The sequence below is a fragment of the Falco biarmicus genome, chromosome 9, assembly GCF_023638135.1.
Source record: "Falco biarmicus isolate bFalBia1 chromosome 9, bFalBia1.pri, whole genome shotgun sequence".
Lineage (NCBI taxonomy): Eukaryota > Metazoa > Chordata > Aves > Falconiformes > Falconidae > Falco > Falco biarmicus.
The window spans coordinates 3,633,547-3,660,736 of NC_079296.1; the positions used below are offsets into that span (position 1 = coordinate 3,633,547).

At 39.7% G+C, this 27,190-nt stretch overlaps 1 protein-coding gene across 4 annotated transcripts in view; it reads left to right on the forward strand.

The window, feature by feature from the left end:
* The window catches only part of DENND1A (DENN domain containing 1A), a 216,679-nt gene that overhangs the window by 171,343 nt on the left and 18,146 nt on the right, over positions 1-27,190 (forward strand). For 2 of the 4 annotated variants that reach the window (XM_056352995.1, XM_056352992.1), the window contains exons 19-20: positions 5,537-5,668; positions 22,996-23,055. In XM_056352995.1, coding sequence (XP_056208970.1) covers positions 5,537-5,668; positions 22,996-23,055 — 192 coding nt within the window. The remainder of the gene's footprint in view (positions 1-5,536; positions 5,669-22,995; positions 23,056-27,190) is intronic. The other 2 variants (XM_056352996.1, XM_056352993.1) reach the window with 1 other exon arrangement.

Consider the following 27,190-nt stretch of genomic DNA (forward strand, 5'->3'; position numbering starts at 1 on the left):
AAAAATTGTTTTGATCACCCTCATATTACTTTTAATCTAAACATCTGTTTTGCTCTGTTGACAAGTCTATTAATGCATCCTCCAATTTTCACATGAGAACATTGTATTTTTCATGTGTTTACTTAACTAGTATGTGCAGGTGTTAACTGTGTGAAATTCTGGCATCATTAAATGCTTAATTTTTGCCAAAATGGGGATGCTAGTCTTTCATCTTCTAAGGATAACCTAAGGTTATTTTTAAACTAAACTTACTATCCACTGCATTTTAATGTATTATTTTCCATTATTAATACAAAAAGTATGCAGGCCACTGGTAAGGAAAAGTCAAATATAAACATCCCTTTTCCAGTTCTCACTGCCAAATATGAGCAGCTTCTGTACAAGATAGAATTTAAAAATGCAATAAAACTAGAGGTCTGCTTCCTACAACTCTGCATAGCAATGGTGACCTCTTAAATATAATCAAGAGCCCATTTTGCCCTTGGTCTGCTCCAGTCTCGGGTTTGAATTGCAAATGAGAAATGCAGGATTGACCTGTTGAGAGGTCACTGTGGTGTGTGTAAGGTCCTTCTTTAATATGATAGTAGAGATTGAATGGGGCTCTGTTTCCATCCCTTGTTCATTTGTGGTACAGTATTTCAAAGCAACAGAAATAGTTTTCAGAGGATTCTTATGAGTGATAGCAAATAATTGTTAATAGATACAGCATGATAGCTTTATTTTATATCTGATACAGTACTTTTTTCTTTTTCTTTCTTTTTTTTCTTTTCTTTTTTTTTTTTTTTTTTTTTTTGGTTGTTGTAAAGGCTGCTTTTTCCATTTCACAAATGGACCGTGGTGGTCAAGTCACTCCGTTATTGGCTTGTTTGAAGCTTAACTACATAGAATTAGGAAGAAGGAGGAATATGAATGGTACCATCCTCAACTTTCAGTAAGGAGAATGAAACTTACTGAAAGCTTCTGGATAAGACAATTTGTATAAATGGTTGGGCACTTGGCGTTAATGTATTCAACACAATTTTACTTACTAGAGCCCTGTGTGTCTCTAGTTAATGTCTGTTATCAATGGGCTATTGTCAGTGCTTTATTATCAGTACAGCTAGAAACAACTCATTTAGAGGATTATAAAATAACCTGAAGAATCCTAGACATTCTGGAATGTGTTTTGCTCTTCTAATAGTATTTGTATTCCATTGCAAAAGGTCCCTAGAAAAATTACTAATGCATATTTAAACAGAAGAAGACCTTATCAGTTTACAGGGTGAACTTTACATATCTGTAAATATATATCTTGCTCATTCTCTGGAGTTCCTTCTTTAAAATAAATAGGTAGTAGAGATTTCACCTGAACAGACAGTTCTTAGGGGAAGCACTGTTTATATACGGAGATAATTGTGGAGTGTGTTAGATCATTGTCGTTCTCTTTTCCCAGTAATCTATAATGTGTCTTTTTTCCTCAGGCAAAAGGTGTTTCTGTTTTCAATAATACCTTTAAATTACACTTTCTTTTCATTAAGTCACTGAAACATTGCTAGGTTTTTGCAAACTCTGGAGAGTTTATTCCAGTAATGAGCAACTTATCACCTTCCATTTTTTCCCGTTTTTTGGGGGGGATAGGTCTCATGTTTTTTGCTGTTACCCTGAATAATATGTATGACTTGAGCTATCTCAGGAATGCCTTGCTGGCTTACACCTGCACTGCAATACAAAGAGCTGCTCGTGAGCACCCGCTAAGCTGGTACACTTGCACAGCACAGCTTGGGGTGGAAATACAAGCAGTGGTCTCAAGTGCAGTGTGGAAGCACAAGACAGCATTCTGGCTGGTACGTCCTCGCGCTCGGCCAGGACGCACAGCTTTACCTGGCTTTTCTTTTAGTAGGAATGGGCACTGCTTTTTTAAGGCCTGCCTGCCCTGTGACCCACTGCAGTTCCTTGGTCATTTGTAGTTCTCAAGCTGAAGAACTGCTTTTATCAGTAGACATTTTGTGAGCTCTGATACCTTTCTGAAGCTGAAGTTCAGAATTGGTGAGTGCTGTTTTCCTATTTGTGGTTTTATTTCTCTCTCTGTCTTGTACTCCCCATTGACTTCTGAATAACTGCATTCAAAGTCTGTTAGAGTACTGCAGGTATGTCACAGACTGCTTTGAAGGAGTTGTCTACTTTCCAATTATAGGATTGCCAAACACTTTGACATTTAAACATTTTGAAGCTACTTGGAGCCCTTATATGGGGAGTTTAAAATCGGGTTTCTCTGCTTATTTAGCTCAAACGTGTTTTAATTGAAGGTATAAAATGAACTTTTGTGAAGCAAATTTTGCTTTGAGGACTGAAGCTGTGTTGTTGATTTGTCTGCCTTTTGGTGATTTTGAAAAAAATAGAGGGGTATCTGTCACGGTCCACTCAGTGGACTTGTGATAGTTCGTTTACTATGATCTCGAAGCGCAAAAAATCAAGGCAACCACACCAAGGGGGTTATGCTTTGATCAAACAGCGCAACTTTATTGTTTGCCTGTAACGCGGTGTGCAATAGAGTGACAGGTAGGGAAGAAGAGGTAATGTAAAAAAGGAAAGAGGATTATAGCTACCACCACGAGTCCAAGGTGTCCCTATGGTCCCAGGTCCAGGCAGTGTCCCGCCAGTACTTCCGATCATCGTGATCCTTGGTGGGGAAGACCTCCCAAGTTCGGTCGCTAGGGAACCATCTTTTATGCCAGGGAACACACCTTGCTCCTCCTCTGGCCCATGGATTGTTGCCCATCTCGCCTTCTCGAGCAAGGTTACCAGCATGTCCAAAGAGGGGTGCCCGAGGTGTGGTTTGCCTTAGAGGCGGGTGGCTTCAGACCAGGAGGTGTGTTTTTGTATTATAACGATATTATAATGAAGAAAGTTCACCTGAAGTTCAAGTTTTCTGGTTTGCTGCTACAACAGTGGTTGTGATCCATCTTCTGGACAGCGGTTACGCGGCCTTATTCTAATTGTTCCTTCCAGTCCCAGGTAGCAGGGAGCAGCACAGCACTCCTCGTACCATGGAGTTCTCCTTCCCAGGGTCTTTGTGTCTTGGTGCCCATGAGGACTGCATTCCATCTCCAGGTCTCTGTTGGCAATGTTGAGACAATATCATTCTCTTTAGACCAACTCTTAACAGTATCAGATAATTTAATTCTCATATTTTATTAAGTAAATCTTTAAAAAAAATGGCTGAAATCTGCTGTAGTTTCTTTGGAAGTGTGTACACCAAACACAGTGGAAATAAGCTTTAGGAACACATTATCTTTTCTATGCAATTATATCATCGGAGAGGTACAGCAAATCTGTAGTAATAAAAGCTGCAAGGATTTGCAGTGATTGTTACATGTCTTATGGGGTTTTGCTTAATGGCTTTATCTGTCCGAGTCTTTTTGTCTCCTCCCATTCTGCTGATGTCCAAACTTTTGCATCCATTTTACATTTTTCTGGAAATTTGTCCTGGATTGGAAGATGCTTTGCTTTCCATTGATTCCCAGCTGTCTATTGCCTTGGTGGGAGCCACAGCTCCAGGTGGAACTCTGAAAGCTCTGGAGCTGGGAGCATCCACTATTCCGTGCAGGTCAGGTGGCTTTGAATGCGCCGGACACCTTTATGGCATATACATAACAGGTCTGAGGCTTGGTGCACGTTTAATATGGATATACCTGTAGAGAAGTATGTAAATAAAAGGTTTTATTGAAAGTTGTTACATTTCAGAACCTTGCTACCATAGGTTATATGATTCCAAAATTGACCAGATCCCTTGGTAGCTTGTTGCTGTTCTGGAGCTGAAGTATGAGCTTGATAGAAGCTTACATTTCTTGTCCCTAGTTGTTTTGGGATTCTTCGTTACTAATTCAGTGTACTTTGTTGTATTTTTTTAAAGACAGCATAGCATTGTGCAGCTGGAGAGTGGGGGGAAGAAAAACTTTTTCTCCCTAGTTTGACTTTAACAAGTTGTTAATTTCCCCAGGATCCTTATGCCCATATTGGTGAACCACTGCTCTACCAGCTGGATCTAAAAAGGTCTCTCAGCTTCTCTGTGGAGCAGACAAAGCCCCTTAGAAAGTCCATCCAGCTTTTTGTTTCATTTGACCTAAACACATTAGGTCAGTCTGTGTCCAAAAGAACCATTTCTAATTGGCCATCAGCTTACATGTCTCATTATTGTACCTTAGCAAGAGGGAAACTTGAGGGGGCATGTCAAAGGTCAGTGAATCAAAGCAATGTCTATGTCAGCAGCCAACCTTAGGTCAGTCTTGCAGAGATACAGTGTGTGCAGGTTTCTCTCTATATTTACCAAGCATTATTTCCTTTACATTGTTGCAAAGAGATGTAAGGTTTGGGGCCCACTGCGTTACAGACTTTCTCAACTGACTTTCAAACTCTCTTCTCCCTGTCTGATTCCTTATGTCTGCATGCCTTTGTCTTTTTCAAAACCCATGTTACATATACCATACATACACTTGCCAAGTCTTCCAACCTAGGTTGATGGGTCACATCGCTTCTGAAGATGGGGACTAATGTCAAAAGCAAAGCGAAACAACAAAGCATGCTGCTAGGCAGCAGTTTGTTTTATACAATCTCCTGAAGGCATCTTCAGCATAGACAGACACAAAGATAAAACGCAAAGCTAACTAAGCTGTGAGTTTCATCTCTCCATGCCACTTCCACAAGTAACTGTTCTGCCACAGCTTGTTCTGTGAAGTATGTAAATAGAATTAGTTTTCATTTCAGTTTACAAAAAGCAGGGTAGCCCTGTTCCTAGGTTTCTGTTGAATTTGTCTTCTTTTGTGAAGACAGGCTGGGAGAGTTGGGGTTGTTCAGCCTGGAGAAGAGCAGGCTCTGGGGAGACCTTACAGCACCTTCCAGTACCTAGAGGGAGGCTACAAGGAAGCTAGAGAGGGACTTTTTACAAGGGCATGTAGTGATAGGAAGCGGGGATGGCTTTAAATTGAAAGTGGGTAGGTTTAGATTAGATGTTAGGAAGAGATTCTTCACTGCGAGGATGGCGAGGCGCTGGCCCAGGCTGCCCAGAGCAGCTGTGGGTGCCCCATCCCTGGCAGTGCTCCAGGCCAGGTTGGACGGGGCTGGGAGCAACCTGGGCTGGTGGGGAGGGGTCCCTGCCCCTGGCAGGGGCGTGGCTAGGTGATCTTTAAGGTCCCTTCCAGCCCAAAGCATTCTATGATTCTATGAATTCGTTCCTGGGATAGAAATTTTGAGCCATGGGTTTTTTTCTCCCTGTGTATTTCCTGGCTTTTGCATGTTTAAGTCAGACATTTTATTGAACATGTCTGTTCACATGCAACATTGGTGTCAGGAGGAGAGAGTGGTTGTATACAAGCTCTGATGAACAAAGTGCAACAAAATGTTTTATTCTAATGATGTTTTCTTTTCTTTACTTTGGTGTTTTTTTCCCCCCTAACATGAAAATTGTTAGTCAGCGTTATCCTCTAGTGTCTCCTTTGTGTCCCTTACCCTTAATCAAGAATGTTCCTGGCCATGCTATTCACCTTTTCCTACCATACAGGACATTGCTGAGAATGGGTGTTCTGCAACACCAGAGGAATCTCTACCAAGGACAGCACCTTCACCACTGGTTGAGAAGAAGGACCCTAAATTACGAGAAGACAGAAGACCAATCACAGTACATTTTGGTCAGGTATGTTTTAATGTTAGGTTTCTTTAAATTGTGTGACTCAGCAAAAATAGCTCAGAGAAAGATCACAATAATGAACATGCCAATTGTGTTTGGGTGCTGGGGGTTTTTTTGGTAGCTGAATTATGTTATTACAGATTTATATCTGTTGTATCTGTTTAAATGGGATTCTAAACCCTGCTTTTTCTGGATGTTACTGATTCCTTTTTGTTCATACAGTGGTTTTGAGAAAAACAAATTCTAAGTGAATGGGGTGGAAGCATAATTATTATAGCAATTCTATGAACTATTTTGCTGTTCTTTTAACATGCAAAGTGCTATAGCCCTCAGGACGGAGGATGTGTAATGTAAAATATCCTCTGTTATCTAGCCAGATCATTAATGTCAATATGGAACATCCAACTATTAAAGCATTTTAACATTCTCTGAAAATTAAATGCAATGAACTAAGATGGAAAAATCAAGTAATAGCTTATTAGTGTACTCTGTATTTCAGTATTGACAACTGAGCTATACGCATTAGTTATTCTTACAATGTTTCTTTTGATATGTCTGCAAAAGAGTGAGTTTGGTTGTGTTTTTTAAGAGCTAGTCAATTAGCAAATGCTGTAGTTGCTGTGATTTTCATGGAAAAGCATACAGTATGTATTATCAGTTTGCCAGTGTTTCCCTATTAAATGTAGCCTGACACGAAAAGGAACATGATTTGTGTTCACAGTTCTCTTTTCTTTCTCTGTATCTTTTTTTACAGTATTATGATCAGAAAACAGATGAATATCTGGTTTCTTCTCTGGAAACATAGTGTAATTTAAAAATACCTGTAAAATATTGGGAATTGTAGAATGTGAAGCGAACCAGATTTTTAGAGAAGTATCTATTAATAGAAACTAGTCAGTATAGCTGCATTGACTGTTTAGGTATTATGTAGGGCTACAGGAGATGTAATCATTGCTCAGAGCAACGTTGTCTGTATCGTTTTAGAATTAGATTTATTTCTTTCAGAACTTTCACCAATGTGCTAAATGTAAGTTCTTGGAGACTTTTTTTTAAAACAGATTCTCTTGCAATTAATTATTTGTGGTAGTGATTTATTTTTCACTTTCTGTGCCAATACAGTCGGGAGGAACTGGGGCTACTGGAGTAATGTAGCCATCTAGCTCTAGCAGGAAAATGTTACATTTCATTTCAAGCAGTAAGAAATCCAGATAATATGATAATCTACTTTCAGTTTTTTCCTTTAGATTTTTATGAAGGATGGATGGTTCAAACATTTTGGTAGATTAAGGAATGTATATAATTGAGTGGAAAGTGCAAATTTCAATTCATGAGGTTTTTTAACGGTCACTTTCAAATTTTTTAATGATCACTTTCTCTGTGTCAAAAGAAACACACATCAGCTGTAGTGAACCACTGGCTGTGGTGAAAGGCTCACATGCTAAATGCTTATTACTGTCATTACATTACAAATGTTGGGTTTCCAAAAAATGATCTAACTTAGCAGTTGTAGGGCTGTCTCAGTTACAGCCTTTGTCCTTTCATGGGTCTTTTTTTCTGATAGCCCCATGCCGAAATGAAAATTAAATCATACTTTCATTCAAAAGGAAAAGGTGTTCAGATTTATGAAATATAAACTAAGGCTTTGGGGAGGAAAAAATCAACGTTTACTGTTTATATGGGAGATGGCTTCTAAACTAGTGATTAAAGGGAGAGATTTTAGTGTCACTTTTAACTCTGTCTAGAATACAGTAGGTGGGAACAATTAAAAAGCCACAAGAACTCTGAAATAAGGGCTGTTTGTGCATTCACAGCTCTTATAAACTGAAGAGGATGAAAGAGGCTTTTTTCTCATTGTCACTTGCTTTCTATGTCTCCTAGTATTATGCTAGTGTATATGGCAAAGGCAGACTTTTTTAAAATGCATGCATGCGGATTAGGGTCAAGCCCTGTGTATCAGTAATGCAGTAAGCCTCGTCCATACCACTGCAGTGAGAGAGCCTACCAACAGCAGCGAGATGCTTTAATTGAGACATGCTGTCAAAGTGACAAACACATTTGCATACAGTCTATTTATTTTCGTTGGAAAGGTCTGCAGTCTGCTGTTGGTTGAACATTCTTAATCAGCTCGCTGTAAGTGAGCCGGCAGCTAGCTGTCCTATGCTAGGTGCTTCTCTTCATTACATGACAGATTAGCTAAAGGGGGATGGGCTAGCAAGCCAGCAGCAACCTTTAATTTTAACTCGTTATCTCTCACCCTATAGTGAGGTAGTTTCTGGCTTTTCCAAATACAGTTGTGTATCTGCGGTTGTTGGTTACAAAAAAATATCCGTAAAATATCTTGAAATGTCTTTGAATTTGTAGCACCTCGGCTGATTGTTTTCAGAAATTTAGCAGCAATTATCTAACTGTGTGAGATTCTGTAGTGGTGTAGCTCATTTTGGTGAGTGGTTATCAGGCATTGTTTGAGAGGGTTGTTTATTATGGGATTGTTCTAGCAGCGGTTTCTGTCATATGAAGACATTGTGGGAAAGCTCTGCTTCATTGCAGAAAGGATTTTAGCCAGACAACCTAGGGCGATGCAGTAAAGATTTAAGCAAAGTGTTCTTAGTAAGACTACGTGAGAAGACCAAAGTGGAAGGGTGTGACCACAGCTATTTCTCCAGTTTGACTTTGCATGCTTTTTGGCTTACTCGGGGTGTACCTTTAACGTTGACCCTCAGATCAACCAAATACAAGGAACTATCGTTATGGACTCTGAGGCAATTCAGCTGTACTCAACAAGTAGCAAGAGCAATATAGGCAACTGAAGTTTAATGAGTGGGGAGAAGAGGGAACAATTTTCAAGCCAAGAAAAAGATTCAGTTTGATAGTATGAAGTACTGAAGAATACTCTCTGTTTTGGGGAAAAGTAAGGTTAATTATAGTAGAAGATACAATGCTACAGAGAACACCCTTTCTGAATGTGTTGTTATTGCTTGTGTTCTTCTGGCTTTTTGTCTTTAAACCTCATCAAAACTTAATTAAATCATCAGAACACATGCTGCATGTTCAGCTACTGGCATCCACTGTCATAGCTGTCCTTGGGATCCCTCCCAGTGGTGCCAAGTGAGGCAGGCAAGCACTGTGAGCCCACTAACAGTTGAACAGGGCAGAGTGGGACAGCTAATACAGGTGACCTGACTCGGGTGTTTGTGGCCTTTGCTTTCATGTATACACTCCCATTTTTAGGTAGGATGCACATGTTTATCTTTGTCATCTTTTAGCCATTTGGAAAATAAACACTTCAGTGTGTCACTGTGGCTATCTTGGACGCATTCCTTGTCTGAGCAAGCAGCTATTAGGGGCTTCTTTTGCAGGACCCACAGCCTCACACGTTGAGGTTGGTTGTGATACTGGATGTGTTTGGTTTGGGTTGGTGGTTTTGTGGGGTGGAGGATGTTGTTTGGTTGTTGCTTTGGTTTTTTTGTTGTTGGTTTGGGGTTTTTTTTAATTATGTTCATTTTCACCTAATGGCTGCAGAATTTCTAGTTCGTTTGATTGTTCATAAGTCCTATAATTTTATGTTCAAAATAAGGGAGAACAAGTGTCTGAATACAGACCTCAGATTCTGAGTTTGCATTACCAGTGCTTGAGTTATGTTACTGCTAGAAATTTCAGCCTCCGTCACTGAACTGGTGGTGGTGGCAAGCTACAGTGGTAAGGATGCGGCACAGAGCATAATGTTAAGCAGCCTTAGATCGTTTCCATTTTGTGATTTTTCATTAACTGATTGATCTGTATTGCAGTTCAATTTTGTTTGGCTTCAGAAATATGTTGTTTGAAAAGTTCTTACTATCTCTACACCCTAAACAAACAGGACAATTAAGAGTTGCCTTTATGCCACCACCCAAAAAAAAAAAACCCAACAAAAAGAAACCTCCAAAAATAAAATTAAAAAACCAAACAAGACTTTTTTTCTTTTCTTTCTTCAAGATTGAACTATCCTGATAAGGTATTTGCGGGGGGGTTGATTTTTTTGAAGTTTTTTTGAGACAGAAGTCTCAAATACCTCATTCAAGTATCCAGGTAAGTGATATTGGTACATGTTATGTATGTTATAGCTAAAAATCAAAGAGTCTGGGAAATGCAGGCATCCAGGCATCTCCTTAATGATGGTGATTGTATAGCTGTTTCAAGTAATACAAGCAGCTCTCCAAAATACCTTGCTGGGGTTTTAATGAGCAGCAGGCTTTCTCAGTTCTCTTATATGTATTTATTTTTGTGTTATCTAAAGCAAAAGAAACAAAACAGTACAGGAACCCCTTATAATGTATGAATTGATGACTTTGCTAAGGGAGAAGGGTAGATTAATATCTGAATGTGATATTTTAGAAGCCTTTTCCCTCCAGAAGACAGTGCTTAACAATTAGGCCACTAGTACACCAGCTGTGGCTATGATAAACACCTACCGTGGCTGTGTACCACAGCCACAGCAGAAATGCTGTATGATTTTTAAGGGTTTGGGACTTTGCTTAGGTGAGCAGAGGCATTGTCAGGTCCCTTTAACTACTGCAGTTGTGTGTCCTGGGTGTTTTCATACAGCTCCCTTGGAACCTGTGCCGTTTTATGGTCTGCGATTGTGGTCAGATGGAGCACTTGACGTCTGGCAGAGTTGCAGCCCTCTTCTTGAGAAGTAAAGGGAGCACTTTATTTTCCAAAAGTATACTTGTTTTTAACAAGTCTTTCTCCTAATGAAGCTTCTGCTTCTATCCACACTGCTTCCCACCCCTCCACCCCTAATCAAGCCTTCATGCCGTTCCTCTGGAACGTTGCAGACTGCCTCTACAAGAGCCTCCTTGTTCATACAGGATCATTACCTCTGGCCAGCCTTCCCAGCAGTCTTTGAGAGGTGGTGCAAGCACACGAGAGAGTGAGCCTAGAATCTTTAAAAACTAATCTGTACTTGGGAACGTTCTCTCACTGAAGCTTTCACACAGTCAGTACTATTGTAGTAGCACTATTCTAGTACAACTTAAACAACAAATTATAAGCTGCCCGAAACATCATTTTTGGGGAAAGGTTATCGTTTCATTAGAAGCAAGTTCTGCTGGCCATTCCATTCAGCTTTCTAATTGTTTCTGTTATGATTAGAATGTCTTTTGTCAGCTTAGGTGTGTTAATGTTTCTGTGGGTTATTTTTATTTACCAGCAAATAGAATATTTTATTCCATTTATGTACCAAAAGGTAAAGCTTAAGAAAATACAAAAGACTCTACCAAGTGTATCTTTACTTAAGAGAGTCAATCATACCCTATTCTTGATGCAAACTAGAGAGAATTAGTATTCTGGGGGCTAGTGTAAATAACTGAAACAAATGGAAAATATACTCATACTAAAGCAGCTTACCTGTCTGTGAAAAGGCTTGTCCTGTCCAAGTTCTCTTTCCAGCTGATTCTTAAGTGCTGTTAAACTTTCGCAGGCCATAAAATGGAAATTACCATCCTATTTGCTGTTTTGATAATTTGCTGTAAATGAATGTGTTCATTTTTTCCATTCCTGATCTGCGTTTAGACATGCAGAACAAACAACTCTACTTGGTAGGGCAGGTTTCTTCTTCAGGAAGATTGAACAGCATTAAGAGGTCAGGGGGAAGATGGCAAGAAAACCAACCAGCTACATTCCAGAAACGCAAAACTGGATCGCTGAGGCCAGAGGCAGCAGAGGGAGGGATTATCTCCAGGGTTAAAAAGATGAAGTTGGGAAAGGAGGAAGGCTCCTTTGCCGAATCCTGTGACTCCCTTCACACCCAGGTGCATCAGAACAATAGCAGATTCCCCTGGATCACAGCAGGCATTGTGTGGCACTGAGGTTGAAAACCAAAGGGGAAAGGGGAAAACAAGTTCATTTTCTAGTATTCCTGCAACTCAATGCTACGGCTGCAAAGCCAGCCTCCTTTTCTTGCCACTCTGAACTGTTCTGACAATAGAGGTACCTTCATTAAGAAAATGAGCTTCCATTCCAATCTTCCCCACTGATGAGCCACATGGAATTTCCTCCTTCTCTCCACTTGATTCTTTATGGATTTAGCGAAAGTGTAAGCCTAGTTCTTTAAAATTATTTTGTCTCCAGAAAGCATATTTTCTAATCTCATGTCTTCTCACTCCTTTCTTTGACTTTTCCTTTCAAAAAGGAATTCACCGTTGCTCAGTAAAAGTCTCCTTGCAAGAAAGGCAAATGTATTGGCCCAGAAGCACTTGTCCACCTAATATCTACTTGAGACTAATCAAATGTCCCATCAGGTTTTTAGGGGACAGTGTTCTTAAACAGGGGAACAGAAACAATGTCAACAGACAAGTAAATAATTCATTTGATTGAAATTCTGCTTTGTGGTGTGCAAGATCTGCAGAAATGGCAATCCATGGGATAGTAGTTATCTAACTAAAAGGCTTGCACTCTTGTCATGCGTGTAAATATTTGACAAGTGAGACCTGGTGCTCCCTTTAGGAAGATGTACACCACCTGCAGAGCATAGCCAAAGGTTATGCCTCTCGTGCACTCACTTGCCAGTATTTTCTAATGAACAAGCAGACAGCTATGTCTTCTTCAGCTACTACAGTGATGTAGTATGTATGTAGCTATGTAGGAATTTGTGCTTTGCAGTAAGATGATGTGGCTCTGGTCCTGCATCCAGCAGATGTGTTCATCCACAAAAAAGCATATTCTGGACTGTGTCTTTTAGTGTTTTCCAACTGTCTTGGCATTTCAAGTGCTTCTTAAATAGGGATGTTCGGAATAAATTTGCTGCCCTGGGTGCATGAAAGTCAGATGCCATAACGCTTGGATATATGAAGAAAATACTGAGGTTGAGCCGACCTCCTAGGGCTCTGTGACAAGCAATAGCAGCTGTAACATGTCTGCAGAATTTCCTTGTTAGTCCTGTTACGTTGAGGAACCCATAAATATCTTGTAGAGAGTATCTTGGTCCATCACTGCTGGCATGTGGAGGAAGAATTGAGCTTTATAAATAAAACATGCATATAAAATAAATACATCAGTACATGCAAGGCTAACCAAATCACCTAGATTGACAACTTGAGAAAAGCTCAGAGGGTCTTATGGATGACTTGCTTAGTCTATCAATGTAGATCAGCATCCAGAAGCTTCTTATGTATTACTTATGAAGTTGATACGTGCAGTAAGGCCAGAACAGTCTGAGTTGACCTCTGGGCCCCTGGATTAAACTAGAAGATTAAAGGGAGAGAGAATGTGAAACATCTGATTCTTCTAACTGCTAACCCCACTGTGAGTGCTTGTTTGGCCAGGCATTTTTTGGATTTGCCAGTCAGAGCTAGACTGATTAATACCAAGTAAACGGTTGTGGAGTGCCATGCTACAGATAGAGGGGCCATGTACTTTTGTGTTTGTGCGGAGGAGTATCCCCATGATTATGCAGAATTCCTCGGTGAATGATGAAGCTGAGGGAAGCATATAGTCATTGCTGTTCATAAAACTCCTTAAATTAAATGAGAGACCATATCCTTTCTTTTTTTCTTTTTTCCCTCTGTACAAGTATTCTGCTTGCTAGAGAGGAATGGCTGTTAAAAGATAATAAGGCATATGTCCACTTTCCAGCCTTTTAAATCTTGTGGGTTGCATGATCTCCTTGATTTGAATTCCAGTATCAGGCCCACAGAAAGCCCGATGTAAAGCTGACAAAGTGACCAGTTAAAAAAGAAAACACACACAAAATAGTGTGGCTTTTTTCTTTATATTTAATATTGCATTGCTGGATTTTCCAGCGTTTTAAATGAAAAATATATGTAGTTAGTTCCATGTTGACAATGTCCTTGAGGATTTGACAGTGAGATTTTCCAGCAGTTGCTCTTCGTTAGAATCCTGGTGGTGTTTAATAAGGCAGCCAAACTGCTGGCACCTTCGGTTCTTGTTTGTTCTCCGAGGGCTCGGGGCTGCTGCAGTAAGCACATCGACCAGGGCTGATCATTACAAGGGCGTACGCCACCATGAATAAAAATGTCACACGTTTTCCCATCTCACAGCGGTACAAAATGTCAGTCCTGTCAAACAGACATTGCAGGTAGCAGTGAGCAGTCAGTACAAATTGGGAAGCCGAATATTCCCCCAGCTTTCTGATATTCTTCATCTGAAGCAGAAGAAAAACAGTTGTTAACCTATTAGCTGTGATTTTAAACTCTGCTGAGATAGTAGATGGATAGACTTTAACACATGGGGATAAATATATTCCTGGGGTCTGGGATTTTTTGCAACGTGTCTTTCCATGCGTGTATGTTGAGAAATAGAATGAAAACAAGCCACTGCAAAATATACCTCCTTTTGGTAGGAGTCCTTTGGAAATTAGAACATCATCTCAATGAGATTCTCTCTGAAAGCCTCCTCTGAAAAAAGCCAAACCAAAACTTCCTTGCTGTTTTGCTAGTAATCTAGAAAGGGCATGGTTCAATGAGTTAAGGGACTTTTCTTTCATGGTCCTTTCATCATGTGGTAACGTAACAGACAAGCACGATTTTATTCTCTTTCTGTACAAATGAAAGATATGCTTTCAGGCTAAGGTGTATTATGCAATGGAGAGTCCATAGGATATGTTGTTTTCTGGGTGTTAGACATGCCTTAGTACCATGAACCTGTGTGTTTACTGAGTTACCCATCTAGGATTGAGGCATGGATATTGTGAATGCAGGATTCTGCTGTTACTGCAGGGTCCACAAAAAATCCAGTGCAAAAGGTTAGGTGCAAAAGAGGTGACAAAATGTCAAAGAAAAAACCAAAAATGGTACTAAGTTACCAGTGGTTGCTCTAAGGACAAGGAGGGCAGGTTAGATGAGCTGCAGTGGTTTATGTAAAAGTGAGTATCTCAAATTTACTTGAAGTCCATTCTGTAAGTGAAAATTTCTTTGGTTTTTCTCTGATACTTTCTCAGACCAAAAACAATGGTGCATGCATTTAGGCTAGTGAATCATTGCAAATTGCCCTCTTACCCAAACGGCATTGATTGCTGAAGCCAATTGCAAAAGGAAGGCTCAGCAAGGAGCACTTAAGTGAAAGCGCTCCAGACAGAGCGGAGCAGTTAAAGCAGCACTGAGGCAGTGCCAGCCTGCTCCTGGCTGACGTGGCTGCCTGGCTGCGGTGGGATTCTGAGTCATCCAAGGCCTCACTACATATAAACAAAACAGGAAACAAAACGTGTGAGGCACTTCTGAACCAGAACTGCTCTAGATTGAATTAAATATTTTGTGTTCTGTAGGCCTCTGTTTCCTGCGGGAAGAGATACCTACTACACAGAGCTTAACGTACAGGGGTTTTCAAACTGTGGTCTGCAGGCACCTGGGATCCGTGCCAGGGAAATAAGAGGCTGTAGACAGTCATCTCCTTTGGAAAATGTCAAGAGTCTTCAAACTGCAAAGTATTCTATAATATCAGTTTAATAGTTAGGGGAGGTGGGTTTTTTTACAGTGTTTTAGAAGAACTGAATGCACATGTAGATGAAGGAGGTCAGGGTTTATTTTCAACTGCACAGCAGATAAAAAATGAGATAGAAGAACTAAGTGGTTACAATCTCCAATAGTATTGGTATAGTCTTTTGTGGGTTTTGTACTGCTTGTTTGCATAGTATATGAATTTTCCTGTCACTGGAGCTAGGAAGTAATCGGAATTCTTGACAGGTCTTTAAACCATAGATACCATTACAAGCTACCCACTACTACATAATATCCTCCCATCAACATCATGTAAGAACACATGCTGCTTTGGGGCTTGGCCCGAGTATGTCTGTCTGCTCAACACTTACTGCACACATAGAAAAATATATCCATCTAATTCTCAATATTCTTCCTTTTTTCTGTAATTACAGACAAAAGAAACAAACTATCATTAAATTCTACATCCAAGGGGTTTATTATTTAAGTTATGTGTTTTTAGAATAGTATCGGTTATAAAGAATAATAAGCCATAGTAGTGCAACCTATGGTTTTAGGATTTTCTGTCCCTGGCACCCTTCCATATCAAGCAAGTGATAAGACACAGCCAAGAGGCCTATTTGCTTCATCCTGGTGGAACCTTTTAACTTGGCAAGATATACATGATCCTGACATCATGCTCTTGATTTCCTTCTTGGTTTTAGGAGAGATCTACATCTGGTTAGTACTGTGTAAGTCCTAGATGTAAAGCAAACTGTGGTATGTTGTACATTATAATATGTAATATTTGTAAAAGTTAGCTATTCTGGGATTGTGGGCACAGTAGGAGATTAATAAACAGACATGATCAGGGCTGCCAAATGAGGATGAGTTATCAGTGCCCTGGGTCTAGATGCACTGTAAAAATTTTTGTACCCTTGATTAGGAAGGACACAGTTTGTCTCAGCCAGGAGAGAGAGGAAGCAAGGGCAGACTTTCAAAAAAACCCTTTCTTCCCCTGTAGTAAAAAGTGCGTTTCCTCTTAGTGGCTTTGGGATGGAACTGTGCGTCTTTGGCAGTATCCCATGACACCAGATATGACTCAGATGCTTGCAATAAAGATCCTTATTCGGTATTAGGGAAAACAGGACCTTGTAGGCACCTACCTTTCATTTCCTCCTCTTACTGTCTACCTCTCTGTTGTGTGATGGAAGATTCCTGGTAAGAAAGGTAAGAAGATAGTCCTTGTTTTTTTCCATTAAACTAATCAGAGTGTTTAATTGTGGCATTCTCTGCCCCTTTTGTAAATTCTTGGCAGAGCTATAGCCATTGCTACGTTTTTGCCAGATTCATTCTACCTTCCCAATCTACAAATATGGCTTGAAGAATGAGGCGTCCCTTAAAACTTGAAAATTATTTTTATCACAGGACCCAGCAGATTTCTGTTGAAGTATTTCAGAGTGTAAATTAAAAATATATGCTGTAAAGCATACACTGTTCTTGTCATCCCAGTTTGTGAGCTGTACATATGGGAGTATGTAAAAAGTAGTGTGTGTGCTGTGCAGGGATCTGGATGGATAATAAAACAGCTGCCTCATAGATTCCGTCTGCTTTCTGTACTGAATCTTTTTAGGTACCATACATTTTCCAGTGTTGTTATTTTCTCCCCAGGTTTTTTGGTTTTGTTTTGCTTTGGTTGTTTTTTTAGTTTGTTTTGGTTTTTTTTTATTATTGGGTGTTCAGTTGAGGTCCAGCATGTTCTTCCAAAGTCAGCAGTTCAGATCTTTTGCAGCATCATGTGTTTGAGCATGGGTACATTCAGGACAGTGCATCTCTCTCCTTTGTCTAATTGTCTTTAAGACACACTAGCAGTTTTTAAACCAGTCCTCAATTTCTGAAGGAAGATATTCATATGGAAAGCTTTGTTTTGGAAATGTATTAGAAACACGTCTCACTACTTTTTGAGCAAGAGAAACACTTCTTTCTGTAAGTACTGGCAAACCAGTTTCCACCTACTTGTGTTTCCTTTCTGCATTTTTCTAGTTGCACTTGTTGCTGCACATGAAGTAGCGCCTCTAATTTATTCATAAAGGCTCTGTTTTGAATGCCACTTTTTTAAAAAAAATCTCAACAAACGTCCACAATTAATTTGAGATAATGTGCTTTTTGTAATGTTTTCTGTAGTATAAAAAACTCAAATAACTGTATTGTGCAATTTCCTTGGATGCATAATAGCTACTTTGAGATGTGGGATATATAATTTTTAAATAGTATTTCTACAGTGTAAAAGTGAATGTAAGATGTTTTTTTCTTTCTCCAGCATCTCATAGCTTAAAATCACTTGCCTGATAATTAGTGAAACAGTGCCAGATCTGCAGTCATAAAATTGGCTTTCTGCACATTTTCTGTCTTGCTGCTTAGAAATATTTAGAACAAGACAATTAAAAAAATATCTAGAGTAAAAAGGTATGGTGATAAACAGCTACTGGTAAGAAAGTGCTAATTTAGACATTTCTTCCCTTCATAGAAAAAACTATGGCATATACATTTAGGAACACACCTAGAATAGCAATTTAGCAGCTTTTAGCAATGTAGCCATGTGCTGGTTTGTACCCGTTCATCCTTACAGCACAGGAAATTAAGTTGATATTCCAACACAGCTTCCCCTACTGACCTTTTAGAAACAATGTGTTTTGCTGCATTAACAAATTAACTTCAAATCAAGAGCTTTACCAGCAAATACGGTCTTCATATAGTTTGAATATACTGGCTTATCCCATTCTGGTGACAGATACTAACAGCAACATTAAAAATGAAGCTGTGGTAAAGGGCAAATAACTGCTATCTCCTGGTGGGCTTCCACATCAGTTACTTCTCGCTGCCCTTTGCCTGTTCTTTTCTGTGCTTCACATCACTGATTTAAGCCATACTATTTCCCTATCCATATTTAATGGAGAGAACATGCTGCTGTGAATATGTAGTTTTGTCTTATTGTTCTATTTGGATCTCTTTAGGGTTCAGGAATGTAGTATGTGGTGCAATACATACAAGACCTCAACCTTCTTTCTGATAGCACTTCAGTGGATAAGATAAATTTGAATCTGAGTGTTGGATTTGATTGTGTTACAAGTACTGAAGTCACAATCTGAGAGTGAAGTTAACACAATACCTATTTAAAAGCCCAAGAGACACAAAAGTTTCTACACTTTTAATCTTTTCCCAAAGCAGCATTTGTATGTGTCTTTATTGTGGAAACAGATAGAATTATTTTTTGATCAGAGATGAAAGCTTAATCATATGTGATATTTAAATCTCAGCTGGAAAAAAAAATAATCCAGTGACAGGATAAGGATATGAAAATATTAGCTCCTGCAAAGGGATAGTTTATTGTTACTGCGTAGATCTGCCTGTAACCATCACCCAAAGAAAACTGCCTCTGTTTGATCACTGGCATCAGGAATTGTCTGATAGAGAGGCCCTTTGTGTACAAATGCCACCTGTGTGTCCTGCTTTACCAGACCCCTTTCTTCACTCCAGTTTTTGTAGTTACCTCCACCACAGTGTGTGGTTTAGTATTAACCTCGTCCCCCTTAGGTCTGGGCTGTGGGACCAGTTGGTTTCCTTCAGCTTGGTGCATGGCTATGAAGAACCTGTCTTAGTCCAGCTCTTAGGAGGATTCTGTGACTTCTGCCACTGCCTGCACTACTCTGGGAGCAGATGTAGTTTATGCATGCACTGCTCCTAGATCTAAGCATCCTTGAAAATGAAACTTCAGCATTTGTCTTCCTGCTTGTTCAGAAAGCACTGTTGGGATCTCATTTTAGGAGGGTATTTGGCTGGGTTATAACTCCTCTTCCTCATTAGACCTGCCCCCACCTCCCCACTCCCTGGTTTGTCATAGTATTCCATGCACTACTCTGTGTGCTGACCTGCATATAAACAGAACCCTAATGTACCTCTGGTATGTACACCAAATAACTGCTTCTAGATTTTGCATCAGGAGCATGTCATATATCTGTGAAACTTCTCTTTTCAGATTGTTTTTATGTGGTAGTTTGCTTATTTGCCTGGAAGTCCCATGTTCTTCTCATCCGAGTTTGCATATCGGCTTGAAACTCCTGGCTTATACATAAATATTATAGGGTCTTTTTTTATTTTCACTTACATGGATCTAAGATGATACTTGCACAAAATGTGCCCTAGCATGTGCTTGTTCTGTCCTTGGACAAACTAAAGCATTTGTCTGAAATCTTTCTGTGATTTAGGGAAAGAAAAAAAACTTCTTCCTTTTCCTGCCTGCCTGCCTTCCTTTTCCAGCTAACTGAAATCTGCATTGCAGAACCTTGACCAAAAATGAGCTGATTGAAACTTGCGGGAGTGTATCAATGCTGCTTCTTGTATAGACTCACCTTGTGTATTACATGTCTTGTCCAGTACCTTGTCATGTGCAGAGAAAAGTGCCAGCTGCTCTGGAGGAGAAACAAGAAACTTCTCAGTAGATAGATGCAGAATTTTAACTGCTGTCTGAATAAAGCTTCTCAAGACGCTGATGCAACAGATGACAGTGAAAAAGCAGCTATCCATCCTTGCTTTCATTGACATATCTTGTAGTAAGGTCATGATATGAATGATAGTTTGTTTGTTTGTTTTTTAAGGTAGGTACATATATGGACTTAACAGTAAATTGTGGCTGGACCTAATTCCACATGGGATTCCAGATGTCAATCTATGTGGCATTCATTTGTCATGTGATAACTTCAGTGAGAGATGAGCAAAGTTCAGTAAATGAAAAGGTAGATTTAGAAGAGCAGCAAGATGGATCAATGCTGATACCAATACAAAGCTTAGTAAAAAGGAGGAAAATGCTGGGAAGAAATGAGTGGAGATATGACATAACACTTGAGCTTATGGTCTTAGATTGTGTTTTAAAAAATCTATCTGAATCACAAATAATTAAGTAAATAAATGTTTTAAAAAAAATCTGTGCCACATCACCAAGCTCAAATAAAATGGAAGCTGAGGTAACTTCAGTAAGTGTGGATAACTCACGCATATATAACATAAACCTTGAGAAATTCTGTCTTAGTGTATTCCTTGGTCTTGAAGTTGAGTAATTCAATGAGAATCACAGTTTATATTAAAGAGGAGAGTTTTTGACCCTCTTAAAATGGGAGAAAAATTGAAAGCAGCACAGGCTTATGCTTATCACTCAGAGACCAGAAAGAAAAAAAAAAGTATATATAGTTTTGAGTTCTAGACAAGATCATGATATTTTAAGGTCTGACTTGTAATTGTTGGTCAATTAGGACTAACAGGAGTAAAAGATCAGTGCTGCTTGTGGTTTGGCCACAGGCAAGGAGTATGCAATGACATAGTAGTTGTCCTCCACATTGTACCAGAACATCTAATGCTTTTGCTCTTTTCTGTACTCTGACTTGTGTATGGATATTTTTCAGTTCACATTAGTAAGTCAGCTGAAAAGGATACCAATACTGGTGACTTCTAACACAAAGCGTAGATTTCAGTTACCCCCAAATATTTAAAACTCGATTTTATTGTCATGGTCTAGTCAAACAGTGATGTGGCAGATAATTAACAAATCCTGTCACACATTTTCTGAGAAAATAGTTTTTCTCTATGGAGTACTTGGGTGGCCAAGTACAGTTCAGTTTTACTCCTTGCAGTGACTATAATCAATGTATTGACCATCTCGCTGGGAGGTAATCCTCAGCCACTGTGTTGTCTGTCTGTCTTGCTCTCTGAGGGGCATGCCTTTGTCACACATTTTGCAGAAGCTTTAGTAATCCTGCCACTGGTTCATCAGCTAATACTGCTGATGCTACGGTTGTGCAGCGTTTCCTCAAAAATCATCCTGGCTTTTGCTATAGAAAGGAAAAAGTGATTCGCAAAATCCAGGACAACACTGCTAGCCATGGCTTTAGGAAAATACTTAAATTTCCCACCTAATTAACCTACTTGAGAATTTTCTAATGTAGGAGTGTTCACAATTTCTAGGTAAGTAAAAGAGGAAAAATAACAAAGGGAAATATATATGAAGAAGGCATAAAAAATTTGAAAAAAGAAATGAGTAATAATTGTGTCTTGTTTTTCTGCTTCATCAAATACTTTGCCGAAGTTGCTAGGTAGTGATTGAATGTCTTTTAAGTAACTGGAAAAGTATAAAGTTTGGATTTTTCGGTTGTTCCATTATGCTTCTGAAACATAATGGAAAATAAGTATGCTATGTTACATGACAGAAGTTAAATATATTGTAAGATTGTGCTCTGAGCCTGAGCAGGGAAGATGGGAAGATACACGGCAGCATAACTCAGCTTCCCGGACTGAAGTGATAATGTAAGGTACAGAGGAGAAACAGGACAGTGGGGCTAACAGCAGCCACCTCAGCTCGCCACTCTGTCATTTCTCTCTTTGTTCTCTTTGTTTTCATACTCGCTTTCTTGGAAAATACAGAGGGAAGCTATCAGATGGAATAATTCTGGCCTCAGCTCTCCATCCCAAGTGTTCTGGTTTGTTTTTTTTTCCTCACCCACCCCAAAAAGTTGAGCCAAGTACATATGTGCGGTCTGGCGCTCCTTTATTGACAACTCAAGGAAGGAGAAATGAACCAATGGATGCAAATGGGAAATTTGAAAAAAAAGTCTGAAGAGGTACAAGAGGAGAATGAATATAGTGTGAAGAAGGGGCGGCTGGACTTGTGCTATTGCACAGTGTGAGGGTAGCTGAGAGGGAATGTCTGTCATTCTAGAATAAAGGCTACACTAATAAGTTAAGAACGGCTGAGACACAAATCTGGAATCTTTTCTGGAGAGAAATACAGTAATCTGCATAAGCTTTCTTTTTCTGTCTGAAGAAGCTGACTCCCACTGCCAGTTCCTGTGCCTTTTCGCTGTGGCTGGCAGGTGTTTGTGGAAGGCACCGTGGGCAGCGATGCAGTCATTGTCTGGTCGAGCGGGCGTTCAAAGTCATTCACATGTGCTCCTCACGGAGGGCTCTGCTCGTCTCTTGAGGTGCTAATACGTGTACACAAGCTGCCACAGAAAGGGCATTAACTGTGATCTTGTTCTCAGCACCGAAGTTGTACTTTAGGATGGTTTTACTTGCAACCTCATTCATTTCAGTGGATTCCTTGTCTAACAGACTATACCTTAAGATGCCGTCTGTGTGAGGAGAGTCATGCTGCTGGCTCAGCCAAAAGCAGCTGGGGTGGAATAGCTCCAGTGCTGTTAAAAAGCAATGAGTTGGCCCGCTGCTAATTTAAAAAAATGAGACACCAAAATAAGCATCTTAATGCACTGTTCCATCTTCAGCATGTTGGTCACGGAGCTTTTAGTTTTCTTTACAATGACACTTTGCTCTAGGCATTTAAACCTTGGTCCAGTACAGTATCTAAACATGTGCTCATCTTTAAGTGTATGAAGAGTTTTTTCCCATGCTCTTAAATGTCTTCGGTTTAAGGCCTTTACTGTAAGTTTTCACAAGCACTAAAATCACTCTTGAGATTTTAGTGAAAGCTTTTTTGAATGTCCTGCTTTGCGGGATTCCTTCAGTTTGCATAAATCTTGTCCAGAACACTTAGACCTAGAGGTCCAAGAATTTGTCTTGAGCATCTTTGTTGTCCCAATAAGTTTTGGGTGATCTGGTCTGGAGGGCTGATCCTGCTACCTTTGCTTTAACATAAGCAATGTTAAGCCTACAGCAGCAGGCATATACTGGTATCTTTCCTGTTGTGGCACTTTGTAGATCATGAGATTTGTCGCTGTTTTGGGGGGGTGGAAAGCATTTTGTGAGGTGAGTATGAAGTTAAGGTAAATCACATGTTATCATCCACTTATACTGCTTTTGCCACAAAATCAGAAGTGTTTTCATGTAGGTGACTTTAATTTAGTTTCCACTTTGATACAGCAGCAAAGACTCCGTCCGCCCCGGCCACCGCCTCCAAAGATACAGCGTTCATCTAGGCCTGTGAGTAGTTGGTAGTTTTGTTTCACTGCCACAGCTTAACACTGCCTGAATTACGCTCTTGGTAGCATTACTAAACCTTGGTAGTTTGGATTGTCAAACTCTGCAAAAAAGCAATGTGTGAATTATGCTCCTAAACACCCTTCTTCTCTGCTGCGGCACAGCCCTGGGACCTGCATTTATCCTGCTTTTCTTTGACGAGTTCTCAGCTTTCAGTCAGTTCTGCAGGTAACTGATGCTGCTGTTGCAACGTTTGTTTTCACTTTTGCAGTGATTAATTCTTAAACAGAAAGTCTTGCTAGGCTGGCATAAGTTTTTAGCCAGTGAGCTTTTGAAGACTTGCACTAAACTCAAATATGAAAGGAAGCAGAAGTCTGAAAAGGAAGTATTTCTCTGCAAGTTATGCTTTAAATTAATTTGAGACGCTTAATTTTTCTCCATGGAATAGATGAGTTTATACACATGAAGGCGGCAAAGTCTATATTTGGGCAGTAGAACATTAGTACAACATTATGGATGGTATACATATATATTTTAATTTAAAATGCAAGCTGGGACTTTACGTAATTACGTAGTATAAAAAATGTGGGCACAGCAGGCTGGCCAGGGGCAGTGACTCTTCCACAGAAGAACAGCACAGAAATCATTCTCGGGCAATACCTGTACTGTATTAGGCAGTGATACCTTATCTTGGCAGTTTTTCAGTCAAAACATGAACTGTAGGAAATTGTTACATATTAAATATGACAGATGGCTTTAAAATTGGAGACTGTGCAGGATCTGCACCAGTGATAATTTTTTTAAAATTTATTTATTTTTTTAGTAGTAGCTGTTTAGAAGGGGTGTTGTTTTTCTCGACAGCATTGGAAGGTACTTATTTATTCAGGACTTTTGCTTTATGAATATAATTTCCCCCAAAAGGTAAATACATCTTCCTCCTTGCTTCCTTATACATGTACATGCATAAGAAAGAGAGAAATGCAAGTTTTCAAATCTAATCTTGCTAAAACTTGTTAAAAATACGTTTCAGATGAGCAGGCAGCTGGGTAACAAGTGCACTTGGGTGTGTGTTAACTTTTGATCTTTGGTGCATGTTCCTATGTTATGTTTCAATAGCATGTCTCTTTTCCTCCCTCTTCCTAACTCTGGGTGTTTAGCTTAACAGTCATTTTTATGGATTCTTGCTTTGGAGATTTGTGTTTTCTGTGTTTAAAAGGTAGCATTGAGTATGCTTGTGTGTGTTCTCTTAAATGTAATGCATATGGGAGACCCTCCCAGACATGTTACACTAGGCACAGACGTTCGTGGTGCTGTGGGGTTCCCGTCGTGCTTCACAGCCCTCTTGGGTTGTGTGCAGCAGGTGTATGAGGGCACCTGGCGATTCCTCTGAACAAAAGTTGCTGTACAGTATTGCTCAGATTGAGTAATGTATTACATCAAAGTCTTGCTAAGAGTGTTTAATCTCTCAGCTGTGGTGCATTAACAGTCCTCACTATAATGTGTTTGTGTCAACTGTCTTTGCTCCCAATGTGATTGATAAGAGGTTGGAACTGTAAGAGTAAAAGCTCCTGTTGCATTCATCTAGCTGTGTCAATAAGTGGAACAGAAATGCTTCATTCATCAAGAGGAAATTCAAGATAAATGTAAATGATTGTAATCACTCCCAAAAATATGCTTGTACCAAATATACATAAATTTGTTGTTGTTCAGAACTGTTATTTGGCTTTTAATAGTTGAAACACATTTTTGTGTGTGTAAATAATACTTTATGCAGGCTGCTTTTTCCCTCTCTTAGTCTTGGCATATATACAGAGGTAGGTATCAGCAAGTAATTTATCCCAGTCTTTTACAGCAAGCACTGAAAGAGGAGACCAGGTCCCTCTGCTCTTCCGACCAAATCTACATAATACCAGAATTCCTGAGAAATACTTACTGTTTCCAGGATAAATCTGTTACGAAGAGGAATCCATGGGTGCTAGTCCTTGCAGCGAGTCATTGCTAATAATAAAAAGAAAAACACAGACCAAATAAAGGTTAAGGAAGCAGAAAAGATATATTCTTTACATTCTGCTGTTTTGGAAATGAGTTGTGGTGGTATTATGAAAGAGAGAGGGTTGTTGCTAATAATTAATAGAGATCTGTTTGGATTAATAGTGGCTGTTTGGAAACTTCCTGCAATTAGAAAAAGTTAAAATATAATAATTACACATAAAGTTGATGGGGACAGTAATAAGCACATTTAACCCTTCTGTACTGGATGTTTACCTTTTTTCTTTCGGCTGTGTGCTCATCTAATTGGATTTCTTTCATACTTTTGCATTTGATAAGCATTTAACCTTGCCTATTTGGCTACATAAGGCTCAAAATCCAGCAAGGAATTGGCTTGATTCCTGGCTTTTCCCTGCAGTCCCCCATGAACAATGCTCTAAATCCTACTTAGCATGTCACCCTGCACTTTACTGGTCTGGTGGCCCCCTGAAGCCATCCAAAACTCTCATCTCTCTCCCTCATCACCATCAGTCCCCCAGGGTACCACCCAAAAGGTGAAAGTGTTCCCAGCATGATGACAAGCCAGCTTTACACATCATCTTCCAGCTCAGATTTAATTAAACAGGTTTCTTTCTTCCTCTCTTTTTCTCTTTCTCATTCTCGCTCTCTTCTCCCCCCAGTTCCTCTTGCTTCTCTCCCCCCTCTCTTGCATGCACTTGCTCTCTCTTGGTCTCTCTCTCTCTCTCTGTTTTATCAACCCTAATGAAGCAGTATTCTTCATCGATCCTGCTGATTGCCAGCCCATTCCTTTTGTTTGTTGGCACCGAGCCATTCAGCCGCACTCTGACAGCTCAGCTCGTCTAATTAGCTCTGTTGTTCTTTTCCCCATGTTTCACCACGTTGCAAGTTCAGTTGAAGTTGCCACAAACTTAATCCTTACATTCCTGCCATAAATTCACATTCTTAAGCCGTCTTTATTGTAGAGAGGAGAAGCCTTGTATGGGGACTGATCTTCAAGACCTTAACATCTGACCTTTTTATAAGCTGTTTTTCCTAAGAAATAGTGGCAATACAGCTCCAGATTTCTTTATCATATCTGCTGTACATCATTTCCTTTGAAATGAAAATACAATACAATAATCCTGCCACTGTCTTCTGCATACTGTTGTGTAGTGCAGAAACACTACATGCAAATTTTCCTGGCAAGAAAATTTTATGTTTATATGGCTGGGGTGGGGGAAGCCAGGAAGCGCCCCCCTCCCCAAATAATAAACAAATCCAAAATACCCAACAAAAACCTGCAGAGGTGGGAGAAAATCTGCACCTATTCTAGCATTGTGAACAAATTCATTAGCCATCCAAAGAGTGCTCAGACTGTAGGCTGCTGACAGCTTCCTTCATATTGTGACTAGCACCAGAGCCCAAGCGCAGGGAGGTCAGAAGTTGAGCTGTGTTCCGAACTTTGAGAGCCGTGGGGATTTCTGTTGAAACTAGCACTCAGCTAAACCAACAAACCAGAGTGTTTCAGGTAAGGTAGTACCTTCCTGACAAAAAAAGGAAGCTTGTTTCTACAGCCTGACCCTGATGCTGCGAATGCTCATTCCCACAATTAACTCCAAGGGCTAAGTTCATCAGCAGGATTACGTGCTGCTATAGGTAGGCACATGCATAAACTTTGCCTATATAGTGATCACAAGTGCTTATTCCTTTCCTGGAAGTAAAGCTTGTTTGCTTGTAGAGTTAAGTAAATTAAGCTTGATTTCTGAAAGTGATAGATAGGTTATTTAAGATTGGATTGGCAGCAACGTCATCAAAAAGCTTTGAATTTTATTACAGACAACAAAAGATAAACTAATGTAACACTAGAGGTGATGATGATAATCTGTCTGGCAAGGGTTTCTGTTCAACTGCTGAAAGGAAGCAAACTTTTAATGAAAAATGAACTATGTTTTTCATGTTCTAACATTTATTCTAAGTACAAATGTTTCAGTGCTCCCTTACACAGAAGTCTTCACTTGAGAAGTTGGGTTCCTATGAAAAAGTGGACAAAAGGATCATGATTTCAGGGCTGAACTCCACTTTCCAATATAATGTACAGCACCACACAGGATTTTCCAGTTTTACTCTATCAAGTGAACTGTATAAGAGG